Source organism: Molothrus aeneus, chromosome 1, assembly GCF_037042795.1.
Source record: "Molothrus aeneus isolate 106 chromosome 1, BPBGC_Maene_1.0, whole genome shotgun sequence".
Taxonomy (NCBI): domain Eukaryota; kingdom Metazoa; phylum Chordata; class Aves; order Passeriformes; family Icteridae; genus Molothrus; species Molothrus aeneus.
In genome coordinates, this window is record NC_089646.1 from 26,273,674 (window position 1) to 26,290,539 (window position 16,866).

Genomic DNA, 16,866 nt, shown 5'->3' on the forward strand with positions numbered 1-16,866 from the left:
CTGTGTATCTGCTGCTGTGTTTGTGGTATGGCTAATTTCAAGTTATCTGTTGAAAATTATGAAAGCCATTAGATGTTTCACTATGTGAAACTAAACTCCTAAAGGATGTGGTACAAATCTACTGACAGTCTTGGTTTCATGTTGTTTTGTATGACTCAAATGATTGTCATTCGACTTGCAGAATAATTCTTTCCAGATGGGGGTGGGGGGTAAGGAGGAAGAAAGAAGGACAGTATTTAAATACATGTAAATCCTCCAAAGTCAGTGTTTACTGAAGAGTACTATGGCAATAACCATCAAGAACGGATTAATGCTTATTGCCATCAGTCAGTGGAAATTTTAAGTTTTCAGCATCCTAAAGATTACAAAGTTTTTATGTGACTGTGTTAAAAACATTAACTGGAACTTAAGTAAAAGTCCAGGGCCAGAAGCTGGACTTCAATGACCCTTGTGGGTCCCTTCCAACATAGGATATTCTGTGGTTCTGTGATCCCACCCACCTATGGGAATGCTTGGTATCCTTCAGTCAGAAATGGCTTCATTTCAGCCTTTTCATCATCGGGTGGGACGGTGTTTTCTCAGGAAATACTTTGACAAAAACCTGTAGCTTGCCCTGCAGAGATTTGATGCAGTTTGTGTCCCAGGGAGCTTTTAAGCATCCCCATGAACCTAGGCCTTGCCTGGTTAGTCACATGTTGGATTTTTTTCCATATGAGCTACACTTTGTGGGCTGTCAGTAACTCACTGCCTCTGTCTTCCCCAAAGCCAAAACAAGGAGTCTGAAAAGCACTGGGAGTAGAGAGCTAATGAAAAAATTTTGCCTTGAGTCCCTATTTTGTGAACATAAGATCTTAGCTTGAGCATATATTTTTCTAGTTATTTGTGGCTCTGGCAGTGAATGCTTCAGAGGCTGGAGCTCTGTGTAAGGAGAGCCCTTGGCTGTGTGTGCTGGGGTAGGGGACAACAGATAGTGAGTGACCTGCTGCTTTTAGGAAACAGGGTGCTGTCTGGGAAGTGATTTTTGGCTTCCTGACAAATTAGCTCTTGGGAAGGGCCAGGTACTGGCACAAGGATAGAATCTCAGAATCTTCACAGTATGCAAGTGTAAAGAGTAACACAAACAAGAGAAATGGTGATGTCAGCTAACATCTCTTAATTTATTCAGTTGTAAGCAAACACCGTGGAGGCTTAGCAAAACCAGCTCCTCCTACCCTGGCCTTCCTCCAGGGTACTGGATTGGGACCTTCAGACACTACTTGAGGTACAAGCCAAGCAGTTTGGAGATGACAGATAACTAGTAGAAGTTTACATTAATTACTGTTGTAAGACAGCCTGCCTTGCTGTGCAAAATACAGCCATGAAAACACAGATTTGAGGTAACTCAGCTCTGGGAGGAAATAGCCAAAGTTCCTACTGTGTATGTCCAGAACCTAAATGCAGGGGAAAAGTGAATTAAAGCTGGGAAAGCACACGCATTACACATACAGTCATCCATACTTGGTACTTGGCTGAAGGAAGCTGTTTGATGAAAGATTGACATGCAGTTAAAATATGTGTATCTTGTTTCTGTTTGCATTGGTGTAAACAGTCCTGGAAAACTCCGATTTGGGAGAGACTGTAAAAGGCTCAGGAAGAGCTATAGGAATAAAGTACTGGAAAAACTAGAAGGTGGCTGTGTAGGAGCTCAGCATGGTTAACTTGATGGTTGAAGAGTGACTTAATTTCAGTTAGTAAATACCTACCCATAGGAAATACTTACTAATGAGCCTTAAAGTTTAGCAGACATGGAATATTAAGCAGTAAGAAAATGAAGGTAGATGACTTAATATTGAAAATGTGGATTTGTTTTAGCACTAAGTATAATTAATTACTAGGCCAATATGCAAGAAAGATATTTTTCACAAGTACTGATCGGTTTAAAATGAGATGATTTTACAAAGGATGTGCTCAAATATGGTTTTTATAAGGCTTAATAACTTGTGATTATTTGGGGCATTTTACATTTCAATTGATGGTTAAGAGGTGAAATTTTTTAATGACCCTAGGAATTCTTGCTTCACTAAAGAAGCACGTGCTGCAATATTTTCAGCTAGGGTGTTAACACATCTTTTAAACTGTCTGGAATAGGGTTTTGAGGGTAGCTTTTGGCTTCTGGGAATGTTTGGTCTGTCAAACATGAATGAGGTCTCCAGTAAAGTAGATATAGTTGAGTAGCTTTATTAGTTCTTTTGATTTTGGCACCTCCTCTATAACGGCATAATTATGGAGAGGTGGTAAGAAACTGGAGAGTAGGAGTTGTCTTTTTGGAGGGCAACAGGTCCCAGAAATAATGTGTTACTCAAGTGGGGCTGAGAGGAGGTAGGGAGTTCCCTCAGTAAAGGCCACATTGGAAGTGAGTGAACATAAAGGTCAAACTGCACATTCAGTTAATGACAAGAAAAAAGAGCAATTAGATGAAGCTGGATAGAGAGCTGACCCCATTTTTAAGAATAGTTGAAATTTTATCTGAGGTTGTAAGAAGTTCTGATGGGAAATTTTTAGGCTGGCTTGATCTGTAGCCTGGAAAGCTCAGATGCAGAGGAGCTGAAAGTCTGGGAGAAGATTGTGTAATCTCTTCCCCCCATTGAATTAGAGACTGAGCTTCATAACAAAGCACAGTTAGGCTGATAACTGCCTGTAGAAAAGTAAGGGGGTGTGTGTGTGACATTTATTTTTGTGTATGTGCACAGTGAAGTGTGTGTGGTTAAACTTTTCAGTGCTTTTTTGCAGCTGTTGGTTGAAGATAGGGTTTGCTCAGGGCAGTAGTAATACCCATGATAATCTATTTCTTGTACCTTTGTCTTTAATTTTTACTTCTGCAAATAAGTAGTAAGTATCATCATCTAACACGACAGGTGTTAGTCATGTTAACTAAAACTGGGTGTCCACCTGCAGAGAGCAGGTGAGTGAGATCTGAGTGCTCTGAGATTTTTATGGACAGAGGTTCTTTCTCCAAGGAGGACAAAGCTGAAAGAGACTTTCTGTTAAAGTTTGTTGCCAAAAGTCTGGCTGATGCAATTACTCCCATTCTGAGTTTTATTTGGATAAGAATTTCTAGATGTACCCTATCTTTGTGATGCAGAGGTTTCTCAGAGTAGCAGCTTCCCTTTCCATAAGGTTGGTGCTATCCTTGGGCTTGTTACATAGGGAAGTAAGAACTCATTCATGTGAAAGATTTAAGGAGGGTGTTGCCTTTGGAAACTAAATACTGTTATTAGGAAATGGGAGGTGGTGGGGAGAAGCACTTAAATCTGCTTTTGTGATTCCTTTGGATTCTAATTCATTGTACATCCTGAGAATGCTGAGATCCATTCATTTTGAGGTGAGTTGCTGAAAATTGTAGCTTTCCATCTCTGACAGTACAGAGATGGTACCACACTACCTACTTTCACTGCATGGTTATATTTTGGATGGGGCACGTAGGTGTATTTTAAGGATTGCCACTTCATTCAGGGGCTCTTGTTCATGAAATGAGTTTGGGTACAATGGTGGATCTGGTTTTGGTTCTAGTGGAGAATTCCAAGGAGATTGTTTAAACACCTCCTGAATTGAGAACCTAAGAAATCTGTTCTCTTCTAGGGAGGATTTTTTGGTTTTTCTTCTTCTGCAGGGGAATATTAAACCTTTGGGGGTAGGAGAGTGATGAAGATGGGAGCAGTAGGTCTTGCACTTTCTAAACAATGGGAAAGCAAAGACAGCCTAGGCCCCTGATTTGGAGGGCAACCTTATATATCTGTATTGGTACATACAGGATGTTCCTTGGGTTAGGAACACAGCAGATGCCTTAATACTCCAGAGGAGTATTAGTCTGGATAAATGTCATCTGTTCTATAAATCAGGCCGTCTGTAGATTACAATCTGTCCCTTTGGTTGCATCCTGGCTGAAAGGCTGTGAATGCTGCTCTGTATCGTGACTTGCCTTTGTATTCAGTGAGAAAATGTACCTCCAGACTGGACAAGAAACTGGTACCTCTGTCAGGTGCAGGGGCTTTGTGGCACTGGCTCTGTCCTGTGGGTGCAGGTCTGCCAGAGCAGGAGCTGTTGTCCATCTCCCAGCCTTCCCCACTGTGGAAGTTTGTTTCCCGCCGTGGTACATGCAGGCTCTGCTGGCCCCTCCTGCATGGGAGTCTCATTTCAACCATCTCTGGTGACTGAGAGATGTTGTCCCCTTGTTGCAAACCAGGGGGAAAACCTGCAAACCTGGACTCCTGCAGCTGTTGGGAGTTCTGGCAGCACCGTGGTGGTGTTGGACACTGGGACAGGAACATCATTGCCTGAGTCATGGTAAAACTGGCCCCAAGCTACTTGATGCTGTCGTGGCTCAGGGGTTTGTTTTGGGGTTTTTTTTCTGATAGGCCCTGGTGCAGAATCTTAAGCACCTTGATGGAGATTTTGAGATTGCTGATGGTGTATATATTGGATTAATCTTCCCTGAAGAAAGACACTTCATTTTGACAGTTGGCTCCTGTAGAAAGGAACTTGGTTTGTTATTGGTGTTGCTACACAACAGGACTTACTTTGGGCCTATAAAGGCACTTCCTTTTATCTTGAAACATCTGCCTTTTTTCACTTGGATATCAACCACTAAAGAAAACATTACATACCTCAACCTCATTAAATACTTCATAGCGTTATGGGGAACAGAAAGGGAACCCAAACCACTTATAGACAAGCTGCACTGTTCATTAAAAACCACCCCAGGACAAATAGTTCAATCTGCTCCTCCAAATCTCAAGCAGGAAAATGACCTTTATGGATTTTTAGTGTTTTTCAATTATATTTAATATTTGCTACAGGATGGGCTGATAAAATGGATGGGGGCAAGAGAGGGGCTGTAAAGCAGTGTCAGTGCAGCCCTTCTTCCTGAATGCTTCTGTTTGCTTTTTAATCTTATTTCCTTTTATACTTTGTTTCTGCAACATTCCCATGGCTTAAACTGCAAGCAGTGAGGTGGACTGCACACTCTGAGGTCTAGCCAGGCTTTGAAGCACAGCAGTAGTAACTTAGGAACATTACAAAGGCTGCTGAAAAGCCAAGAGATCCCCTGCCTCCAAGGAGACCTGGGTCACTTCGCTTAAAAATGAAAGCAAAAGTTGCAAAATGCTCAGTGCTGCAGGGGGGGAGGGAAGGTTAACAATTCACAAAAGCAAGATTTTGTTCAAGTAAGGTGTCTTGTAATCATTCCCCTACATGAAGAGCAGCAACAGCTGTGAGTATCTTGCATGTGAGCTTGGCTGTGGTTTGGTGACAAGTAGAGGTGACCACAGGTCTTGCCTGAGGGCTGTACAGGGTAGTGCTGCTGGCATCTCCCTGCTGTGCAGCCTCACACTCCTCTGTGCCCTCTGATGCTTCAAACTTTTTTTTTTTTGGGGGGGGGGGGATGGGGGTGGGAGAGTGTGGCAAGATCTCAGCCAGATCAGTGCCATTGCAGGCTGGAGATGACCTGCTAGGACAGTGGTGGCCCATATTTAGATGGGTTTGGGATGCTCAGCCTTGGGCAGGCTTCTCTGACTTCAGAGCACAGACTGGCTCTTGGGGGAAGAGCCTTGCTCCTGTGCCTTGGGCTCTTGCAACCTTGGCTGCTGACTCCAAATCCAGAGAAAACCTTGCAGAAAAGGTTGGATCAGCCTAAGACCCAGCTGAACTGCAGATCAGAAAAGTCCCCCATGGGGCTTGTCTCATGTTCTGTGCTGTCTTCTAAAAATCTTTCTGAAAACCAAGCTCAGTGAGGGCTGCTCTCTGCTGTCAGGCTTTGGTGTTCTGAAGCTCTGGTACTCAAGTTCAAGGCAGAGATGGTCATGGGAGCACCACACAGTCTGCCAAAACAGTCCAGAAAAATAGGCAGCTCTAACAGCAAAGTGGCTCATGATTTCAATTCCTGTATTTTATGTGTCAAGGTTTATTCTGAGGATTGTACTTGGAGTAACAGGAGTTTTGGGCTTTTTCCTTGTCACATCCTGCTCCTGTTACATTCAGTATGCTTGTTTCCTGCAGCCAGCTGTTATCCACCCACCTAGATGGAGACAGGGTCAGATGATTTAATTGTGTAGCACTTTTAAAGTTGTTTTTTACCTTGCTCCAGCTTACTGATGAAACAAGCATATGGCTTCCAACACCTGTCCTCAGGCCTTTCCTACTGCCATTATAGCTGTGGAAGTCCAAAATAAAAGAAGCAGACTGCAAAGTAAGCTTCTGGGATAGATGAAAGGTTTTACTTTAAAGAAAAGACTGGCTGTAACTTACTTAACAGCTTAGGTAGGTCTGCTCTCTCTTCTGAAATTGCTTATCTACTTTTTTCCTCATATTTTTGGGTATTCCCTATCCCAAAAAGGATTTCAACAGCAACCAGTGTAAATAGCTGTCAGGTAGTGTCAGACAGGCTTCCATCTCCAAGCCAGAGCATGCTTCTTTTAATTTAATGTTGTAATTTTTTGCAAGCAGCTGAAACTTCAAACCAACTATGGATTAATTACAAGGCTGGGCCCATCAAGCTTTTGTTATGGTAGAACAGAGTTAGAAGTTGATGCAGCTGCTGGGAGCTGAACACTGCAGTCTGGCAAACAGTGACCTCCTTGCTTGGTCACAGGCTTGCAGAATGATTTGGATTGGCAGGGACCTCTAAAGGTCTAGTTCAACCCCTCTGCCATGGACATTCTTTTATGAGATGAGGTTCTTCATAGTCCCATTGAACCAGACCTTGAACATTTCCAGGGCTGGGGCATCTGTCACTTTCCTGGCTAAACAGTACCAATGTCTTATATGCAATCCAAACCCTACACTCTTTCAGCTAAAACCTGCCTCTTGTCCTTAGGCCCCAGCAGTGTCTGTCTCAGTCTTTCTTACAATCTGTATATATTGAAAAGAAAGCCCCACAGTAAAGTCTCCCCCCAGAGACTTCTGCATCCCAGGCTGAACAACCCCAGCTCTCTCAGCCTTTCTTCACAGGATAGCTGCTCCAGCCCTGCTGACTGGTTTTGTGGCCCTCCTCTGGACCCAGTCTGGCAGGGAGAGCTCCTGTGCTGGCAAACACCTTGTCTGACTTGGAGGGAGGGCCACACTTTAGCCCTTGGGGTTTGTAATTAGTAAGTGAGGGGAAAAGGCAATTTTATGCCTGGGAGAGCATGTTAATGAATGGCCAGGTACTGCTCTGATTGACTGCAAGGCCAGTCCACCTTGGTGCTGGAGGCTGCCTGGGTACCCAAGGCCAGACTGGCTGGACCTGCAGGGCCTGTTTGGCCATGGTGCCCTTGTTTGCTGTCCCAGGAGAGGCTCTGTGCCTGTGCACTCCATGTGCACTCCATGTGTGTGCACTGTGCTGAGCACAGCAGAGGGAGGATGGCAGCCCCGGCTGCTCTGTTGTGCTTGGTTGGCCAGTGAGGTGCTAGATCATCTCAGCATTTCTGCTGCTCAGCTGAGGCAAAGCCTGGTGGTTGCTCTGCTTCCTGCCTCCCCCATATGGTGGCTTGTTTAAAAATAAGATAAAAGGAGCAGAAGTTGTAAAAGTAGGCTAACTAGAGGGGGATTTGCAGTAAGTGCATGGAAGGAAGCTTGAAGAAGTGAGGAGGGACCAATACTGGCAGCTGCACCTCTACCATATTCATTCCTGCTTCTGCTCTGACATCTGAGCATCTTTGGGAACTGCACTGAGAGAAGACAGGATCTTCCAGCTGCCCTTCCTGTGTTCTGGGGCTATGTGACTCCACATACCCTCAACACCAGAACTGGACAGTAACCCACCATTCACTCCTTGGTGCTGCTCATCCAGTCTCCCCTGGCACTCACAGGGGGATGTGGCTGGGAGGATGCAGACAGCAGTTTACAGAGGCCCCAGGAAAAGGCAGCATGATGCCAGCACCTGGGTACTTGTGTCCTCACACCAGCCTCCTACTCTGCTGAGCCATTCCAGGCTCAGATGCTGTCAGGACTTGTAGCCCATGACATTTCCTGTATTCCCACTTGGAGCAAAGCTGCTTGCTGGTCACCTTGTTGCTCAGGTGGTCCCACTTTTTCCTAGCATGTGCAGCCCCTAATGTTTGAAAGGAATTTAAAAGGATGTCTGGGGAAGGCAGGTGCCTGCTTGTGGCCAAGTGCTCCTGCTTCGAAGTACACTAGTGTCATGCCCATGCACTGTTGGATATGGAAACAGCAGAAAGGAACAAGGTAAGTCCTATTCTACCCTGTTGAAATAAATAATGGTCATTTCAAAAGGCCAGAAAAGTTACTTTAAAAAGTTACTTGTTAGTTTTCTCTACGAGCTGTTCAATTGCCAAGGCTCACAGTCCAATTCCTCTGAAGCAGCTGCTCTGAGATTTGTAGAAACCTTGAATCATCAGAATCAATTACATCAAATTTAATAAACTTCACAAAAAGGACAGTTAATCAATTGCCACTGTTTTCATCTGCCATAGGGGTTCTGCAGCTGTTTTTATTTTAAAACAATCCACTACTGAATCAGAATATGCAACTGGGATGAAGCATATTAAATCAAGATGAACATTATGTGTGTAGAAAATCAATCTGTAATTTTACCAGGATGATGAACTGCCCTGCTGTCCCAAGCCTGAAAGCACAGCACAGTCCTCTCAGTGGCCTGGGAGTGACTCCACAGCCCAGGCTGCTGACAAGCACATGCCAGACACTTCTTTATTAGTAGGGAAGGGTGTTTGTAGCTCTGTACTTTGCATTAACAATGTCTATTTGCAGGATTTGTATCTTTCTGCTCTGTTTTTCAACTTCACTAAATCTTTATGATGATAATGCATTGTACATAGGGATTTTAATTGCTTTTCTTTAAGCAAAATCAGTTATATTTTAAATACCTCTGGCTTGTTTTTTGTTTCTTTTCATTTGAAAGTGTGAAAAAAATTGCATTGCAAATGATTCAAAACTTAAGTAATTTCAAAAATTACATATTACAAGAAATCAATGCTTAATATGAACTAGTTGGTAGTGCAGTTTGTGTGAGGAGGAGGGAAAAGAAAAAGCCCTGCACCTGTGGTTTGCCTTGTGTGAAAGGGAAGATGATTCTGATGCTTTCCTACCTAAAAACAGGATAAGGATTTAGAACATCATTAGCTGAACCTCTGTAATGCTCTTAATTGTCTCAGTCAAGACAGTAGTTTGGTTTTTTGTGCCTTGTTTTGATTGTTTTGGTGTTTCTTTTTTTTTAATCTTGGAAGTCTAGAATCTGTGACCTACAGAACAAACATTTTTTTGAGCCTTTAAGAACAGTTAATTGGCTGTTTTGAACTCAATACAGCCTCCTCTCTGCTTTACACCTAACTGCTTCAGCTACTAAAAAATGCTGGAGTGGATTGTCCACAAGTGTTTTAGAAACTATCCAGACAAATGTAATCCACGGCAAATTTAGCAACCACAGACTTGCTTAAAGTTGCAAGAATCTGCTTAATGATTTTGTGGTAGCCCAGCTGGGCTGAAGAGCAGCCTGGCTCTCCCTCGAGCGCCTGACACTAACATTTTTGGCATTGCAGCAAATTACAGTTTGGGATGGAGAGGATTTCAGGCAAGCAGTGTCTGTTATGAGTACAAACTAGCACCTCTAAGTGTAAGTGCACCCCAGTGTAAACCTTAGGTATTTCCCAGTTAATGCCCTTTGTAGATCTCTTATTTACTGCCAGAAGTGCAGCCCAAAGGTGTGAATTCAGCTCCCTCTTAGTGCTCAAGAAAGTCAGAGAGTGCAGAAAGGGCAGCTTACTGAGCAAGGAGCTGCCAGTACCAAAGAGCAGCAAATATGATGGAGGGCACCAAGTTTTACCTTTAGAAGGAGTACAGCTCTAACATCAGATTCCAGGTCTTACATGCCTCAGGGCCCCAGCTGGGCTGGGGACTCTGCAAAGGGAAGATCAGACCATCTTTACCCATTAGACATGAAAATCCACTCCTAAGCATCTGAAGAACTTCTCTGGCAACAACTGAAGTACTTTGACACTTCCAGGTTATGGGATGGGATGATGAACATGATAGTTTGAACAGGGATGTTTAAAGCTTGCTGAGGGTTGAGCCTGATGAGCTCTGGTCAGTCCAGCCTCACATCCGCTGCTAGCATGTGGCTTTTTAGATAGGAGGCACCAAAACCACATTACTGCTGCTCAGTGCACAATCCAACAATGTTCTACTGCACTCAAGAAGTTGGCCAATTCAGTGAACTTGAACATTTATACAGTTATTTTCAGGTACTTAGTTACCTATTAGACCATGAAACGGGGATTAACTGGGTGTACAGGTTGTGAAAACGCTTCACCAACGTAAAGGGAAAATCAAGCAAATTGAAAAAGGCTCAATATAATAAATTGTAAAGTGGGTCCTGTACAGTACATAGAGCCTGTGATCTTTACTGGCTAGTGACACATCCTCAGGATGCGCCAGGGGATGGCCAGGTTGGACATATGGAAGAATTTCTCCACTGAAGGGGGGACCATGCATTGGAATGGGCTGCCCAGGAAAGCGGTGGAGTGATGGGAAGTGTTCAAAAGACATCCAGACATAGCACTGAGTGCTGTGGTTTAGTTGGCAGAGGAACTGTTTGTTCCAAGGCTGCACTCAGTAGTCTTGGAGGCCATTTCCAGCCTTTATGATTCTATAAGCCTTTTCCCTTTCTTTTGCTGAGAAGCAAAGGGACACCACATTGAGTTCAAATTTTCTCACTGTCCTTCCTTCTGGATTACTATTCAGAAACAAAGGGCTCAATACTGTCTACAAACTGGTCATCTTTTATCTTCAGATGCTTGCTATGTATCAATTCAACAGCACACCAGCATTCTAGTGGGAATAAAGTTCTGGTTTTTGTCAAAATCATTTTATTAAAGAGTTAATGTCACAACAAGCTTAACGTAACACATGCTTCAGAAATAAACTGGATGAAAAATTCTCAGAACAGAAACAGAAATGGATTGAAGGCATGGCAAAGCATCCGTTCCAAGAAACTTCTGCAAACAAGTGCGAATTCTGTTGGTGCAATGGAGAAAAAACTCAGAAAAAGAAGCCTCCTGGGCATGACTTCTCTATGTTTATGTAGTGCAGTTTGTCAAATAAGTTAGATTGGAAAGGGCACAATTTCAATGGCTGCACAGACCCAAATTTACTTTTTCAATATTTAGCTCCAGCACAGGTTTTTCAACTGTAAGTACTGACAAAACAAATTTAGTTGACATCTTAACATAGCAGTAATAGATATATTATATACATGATAGATGTTTGACTCATGCAGCCTCTTCAGTTACATGATTTTTTTTAAATTTAGTCAAGAAACATTATAAAAAAATAGGTTTGCAATTTGTATTTCACTTCGGTGTTAGCTCTACATCACCCCAGGCAAAGACAGTGTTTCAGCAGACAATCTAATTTGGCAAGAAATCTGCCCTAATTCTTAACCTCATTTTTGTAAGTCCACATAGAAAATAAATGCGAACTCTTTATACAAAACAAGAGCAAATAACTGTACCTATAGAAAAGGGGATTAATTCCCTTTAGTTTTATTATCATGGCACATACTTTATAGTTTCACAACAGCATACTAATTTTCATTTAGTTTTTTAAACTCCAAAATAGTGTTGATGAAGGGAAGAATGTGAGTTACCAGAGGCAGCTGACTCATGCATTAAGCAATTCATGTTCTTTATCAGTTTTCCCAACAGCGTCAGGATTGGATAACGGGTCAAGGTCAGCAAAGAGACTGAACCAAGCAGTCAAGTCTTTAGGATTCTTTGTAGATTCTGGAAAGAAAAAGAAAAAAAGAAAGAAAAAAGAAATGCATGGACTTGTCAGCTATTTTAAAACAAAACTGACTGAATGTTTGACTGAGGTCAAACAAATGCCATGCTATTGTTTAATTTATTAGCAAGGGTACTTCTGACAAGAAAATCAGAATGAGAGATTGCATTTTAAAACACTATCTTTGTCAGAATATAGAACTTTGGTAAGAATGAGCGTTTTACATGTCTGCTATGTATTTTATATGGGTCTTGCCATGATAAGTACAGGAACGCTTTAACTAGAAATGGAAACAATCTCACTCTGTCTAGCTTTGTTTCATGAAAGGTATTTGAGTGTGCCTCTGCATGCCTGCAAACAAGCAAAAGGAAAGTGAAGGCACATTTTACTTTCAAGCTCTCTTAGAGGACTAAATTCCTTTGCCTAAATCCAATTCATGTGACTGTTCTGTCTCCCCTGTATGCAACCAACAAGGTCATTACTCATCTGGAATGAAGTTTTAATGGGAAGGCACAGGCTGGAGAGAGGAAGAGAGGGGTTATATTTGATAGGCAGTCTTCAGTACAGCTTCTAGTTTAATTCTGATGGATATAGACAAAATGTGAATAGGGAATATATCCAACAGCAGCTGGACTATTGCACCTCTGTGTCCACATTGATATACGTATTTCACAGAGGTCATCTGCCTGCTTTTATTCCAACTGGGCAGATGTTCAGCTTAAAGCAGTAACAACTTTGGCTGCTATGAAGAAGGTACATCTCCACTTGCTTTTTTTTTGTGGCCCTATGCCCAACATGTGATAGTGAAATAAGATATGCTCTTCTCTCGGAGAGATAATGGCACATGAAAGCTTTCTTTGTGACACAAAGAATTTACAGACAAAATAGGCTCTGCCTGGCATGACACTCCTCTTGGTACCTGCCACTTTCAGAACCACAGATTTCCAAATAGCTGAAGGCCATTCCTTTTGCTGGTGCCAGTCCTGTGGCTGCATAATCACACTGATTTCCAAAACAGTTTCCAAAACACCTTAATCCTCTTTTCTGTTTTTTCTGCTGAGCTGAAAAATCTCAGGGGAAGGAAAGCATATCACCCCTTTCTTCTGTATTATTAAATGTGAATGCACAGAATTGGCTACAAACTGGCAACAGAATTCAACATAATTCACTTATGCAGGAAATCCTAGTCAAAAATCAGCAGGCCATTGTCTCAATAGATGGCAGGACTATGCACTCTTGGCTCAGTTGCAACAACTGAATTAAGTTTTACACAGATGATTACTGATATCGTGTATGTTTATCAAAAAATTTGCAATTAGGGCTCTTCTGCCTTATCAGCAGCCTGTATTTTAGCCACAATGCTATATCTTAGAGCTTAAAAACATTGTTTAGCTCAAAGTGCATGCAGATGCTATTCTGTGTGAATCTAAATTAAAGTAGGTAAAAGAAACTGTAGCTGCAATTTCTTTGTTATATAGTAAATTACTCTTCTGACATGTGATTAGCACTAAGCTTACCAAAAATATACATACACAACATATCATACACCTAATCAAGGTGAAACAGAGTAATCAGGGAGCACAAAATTGAGCTGTAGCTACTACAAAAATAAGTTTTGTTACCACAGGAACTGGGAAGACATGAGACATTATACAAGATACAAGAGCTAAAAAGGAAAAGCCAAGTATCACCTTTCACAGGCGTCTTGTCATCACTCACATTCAGGCTGTGGGGTTTCTGTGCTGGCTGTGGTATTGATGGTGGGCTCACACTGCTGGCTGCCCATCCTAAAATTCAGTAATACAGCAGCATTAGCATGAGGAGTTACTTTGTTAGCTCCAACCCCCCAGTGTCTGGCAGCATCAGACAGAGGAGCAGAGTATTCATTTATGGCCATTTGTGTCTGTCCTTGTACACACAAAGTCAGCAGTCAGACCTGCACAGGAGCAGCACCCTTTACAAGAGAGTATCTCTAGATCACTTTTACCATCTCCAGCTTCAAGCAACTATACTCTTTTCAAACCTTTCACCTGGCTAGAAAATATTTTTGTTTCTCTTATCAAATCACAGTTAATTTACAGAAAAGCCAGTTCAGTAATCAGGTCAAGCACAGCTGTAGGGAAAAGAATCACTTACATTTGGATAGAAATACCACCACAAATAATAAACATTTTTTCTAAGTCCAAAGACTTTCATTTCATCCATTGTTCCAGACAAAACCTTATTTAGAGACCCTAAATTATTAGTTAATTTTGAAGTAATTCTGGAAAAAAAAAGATAATTCATTGCAAAACACTGAGGAATTAAATTCAAGATTAATTACTTCGAGTTAATTTAAAACTACATTTTAATGGACTATTTATTTTTTATCTTTATTTGAAAGGAGATTCTCAGCAAGAAGAGAGCAACTATGCAGGAAAAAGTGAAATAGTTTTTTTGTTCTTAAATACATATTCCATATCCACAAAAAAGCAATGATAAATATAGTTAATAAGGCCAGATGAACAGGCTGGCAAAATGAACTAGGGGTAGTATATTGCAGAAACATATCAGAAAAAAATCAATATTTTTGTCCCTTACTTAAGATATTTAAATTCATGTGCTTTATTACATTTAGAGGACTGGAGATAGTATTTCTAATTTAATTAATTTATCCTTTAAATTTGGCTTGGTCAATTATCCATCTAATTTGGCAGTATCACAAACAGGATGCTCATCTATGCACCCAGCTACCATTTCCTTGTTCAGTCTCTTTTTTTCTACAAGTGCCTGCCTTCACATCCTTTTTTACTCTTTTTCTCCTTCCTCCCCTTACTTTCTGCTCTTCTGGGAGCCCTGTCAGATATTGGGACCCAGCATCCTGACAGGTAATGCAACAACCACATCAGTCACATCAACCCGTTCTCTCTCAGTCAATTACTCTCATCACTCTCTGATCTTACCTTGCCTATAAAAGGTCTAAAGCCCAAGCTATGTTATAAAAGAGACAAGAAGAGCTTTTCTGTAAAATCACATGAATTAGGAAGGAAATTTAAAGCCACAAACATTCTCTGTATCTATCTCTAAGGAAACTAACCAAAAACTTCTTCAAAATCTGGATGCAGAGTGCTCACATGTGTTTGCTCTAGACAAAGGTGATAAAGGCTTGTGAGCCAGCTTCTGCCCTCTGAAAGTGACGTCTTAGAGTTTAGTCCTTCAAATTAGCAAATCTGAATGATAATAATGGAAAGCATGGCATTACCCCTGCAGAATGACATACTTTTCCAGGCACTTTCTCTGCTTGTGTTACAAACAAGAATGGCAGAGGACATAACACACAACTACAGGAGACTGCAAGGCTTTTGTGTGCTTGGAGATGCACTGTGAGAAAGTGTTTGATATGGCAATGAATGACAACAGGTAAATTCAGCTGCTTAAACAAAGAGGGCCTAATCTGATAGAAATGAATGGGAGCTCTGCCAGAAACTTTCTGGTCAAGTCCCAGTGACTTCAGAAAAATCGCGAACTGGCTCCCATCAACATCACTGATGTTCCTGTACACTGGTGTGCTTGGCAGGTCAGGGAGCAAAACACTTCAGACAGTGAACTCCTTTGGAGCCCTCCCTCTTTTGAGTCCCTGGACTAAGGCCTGGTAGGCAGCACATCCGTGAGAGATGCTGTGGCCTGGCTGCCATTTAATGAAATGCAGGTAGCTAACTCAGAAAACAAGAACCACCTAACAATAGCAACAAAAAATCCAATCAAATACACTCCAGAAAATATGTGATGCTTTAGGTACTGGGAAAGACTGACGCAGAATTTGTAGGAAATACTTTAATGAATTAAATTTTCAGTCAGCTACAGACAACAACTCTGCCTTTCAAAAGCAAACCGCAGCCTATCAGTTTGAAAGCAGTTGTTGGCCCTAAGCCTGTTTTGGTTTGCCTGTGCATAGGATGGCTTTGTTACGTGACCAGACAAAAGGTTATTGCCAAGACAGCAAAGAAACCAAACAGCTTGCTGTTCAGCAAGCATCTTCACCAACATTGCAATGATTAAATTTAGAATAGGAAATTGTGAGCTGTGCATTTTCTTATGAACTAAAATGCATGCACATGTAGGGAAGATAAAGAGGGGCCCTTAATGGTACAAATGAGTAAGTAAATGAGGCCATAAACATCTTGAAAAGAGAAAGCCAACACTCCCTCTGAAAAAGGAGAAAGGCAACTGAACTACAGAGCTGTATCTGGAGGAGAATCTAAAAGATCTATTGGGAGCATGCTTTGTTTCTATTACACACACACACACACACACACACACACACACACACATTTATATGTATTTTAAACCAGCACCTGGTAGCCCCATAGCAATTCAGAGTCCCATTGTGCTGGATCCTGCCCATAAATACAGCCAGAGAAAACTCTGAGCTGGGAATTCCTGACCCTAACAGTTTATAACCTGCATAGCATTGTGCCTGTTTTACAGATTAAGATCTGAGGCAGAGAGAAAACAAAGCCCCAAAGATTTATGAGCGTGCTTAACGTAAAATAAGTAAGTAATCCCACTGAAGTTAATAGAAAAGTTAATGTGCTTAAAGTTAAGCATGTGAGTTTTAAGAATCTTTATGATCTTAAGGCCAAATTCACACAGGAAGTATGCAACATTGAGGCTCCAGTGTAGCACCTCAAACTGAATAATTATTAAGCAATCCTACCAGTCAGGGAAATAAATGCAGGAGATGTATCACAAGTCCTCAGTAAAAATATAATTTATATATTCTAATATTTCCAACTTGCATGTCTGGATATGTTTATACTCCAGTTAGTATTTAAAAAAAAAATTCTCTCTTCCCATATTTAATGATAAGGCCAAATTCTGAAAGAAAAGTTGTGAAGTGAAATGAAATGCAGTTTAAGATTAAAGCTGAGTTTTTACAAGATATAAAATGGACCAAATTTCATCTTCTCTTAAAAAATAAGAAACAAAGTCTTGGAAATATTTAGAAAGCTAAAACAAGAAACAAAACATTTAGAAATATTATTTTCAGATACAATCACTCAGCTGATTAACCCTGACTTTTCAAGTGTTGGTACATAAATTACCACAATCTTCTGC

The 16,866-nt window shown here is 41.4% G+C and overlaps 1 protein-coding gene across 3 annotated transcripts in view; it reads right to left on the minus strand.

The window, feature by feature from the left end:
• Window positions 1–10,833: 10,833 nt before the first annotated feature.
• Window positions 10,834–16,866, minus strand: part of ICA1 (islet cell autoantigen 1) — a 66,326-nt gene continuing 60,293 nt past the window's right edge. For 2 of the 3 annotated variants that reach the window (XM_066553854.1, XM_066553838.1), the window contains 2 exons: window positions 13,461–13,556; window positions 10,834–11,771 (listed from right to left, as the gene is read on the minus strand). In XM_066553854.1, coding sequence (XP_066409951.1) covers window positions 11,650–11,771; window positions 13,461–13,556 — 218 coding nt within the window. In that variant the 3' untranslated portion in view covers window positions 10,834–11,649. The remainder of the gene's footprint in view (window positions 11,772–13,460; window positions 13,557–16,866) is intronic. The other variant, XM_066553846.1, reaches the window with a different exon arrangement.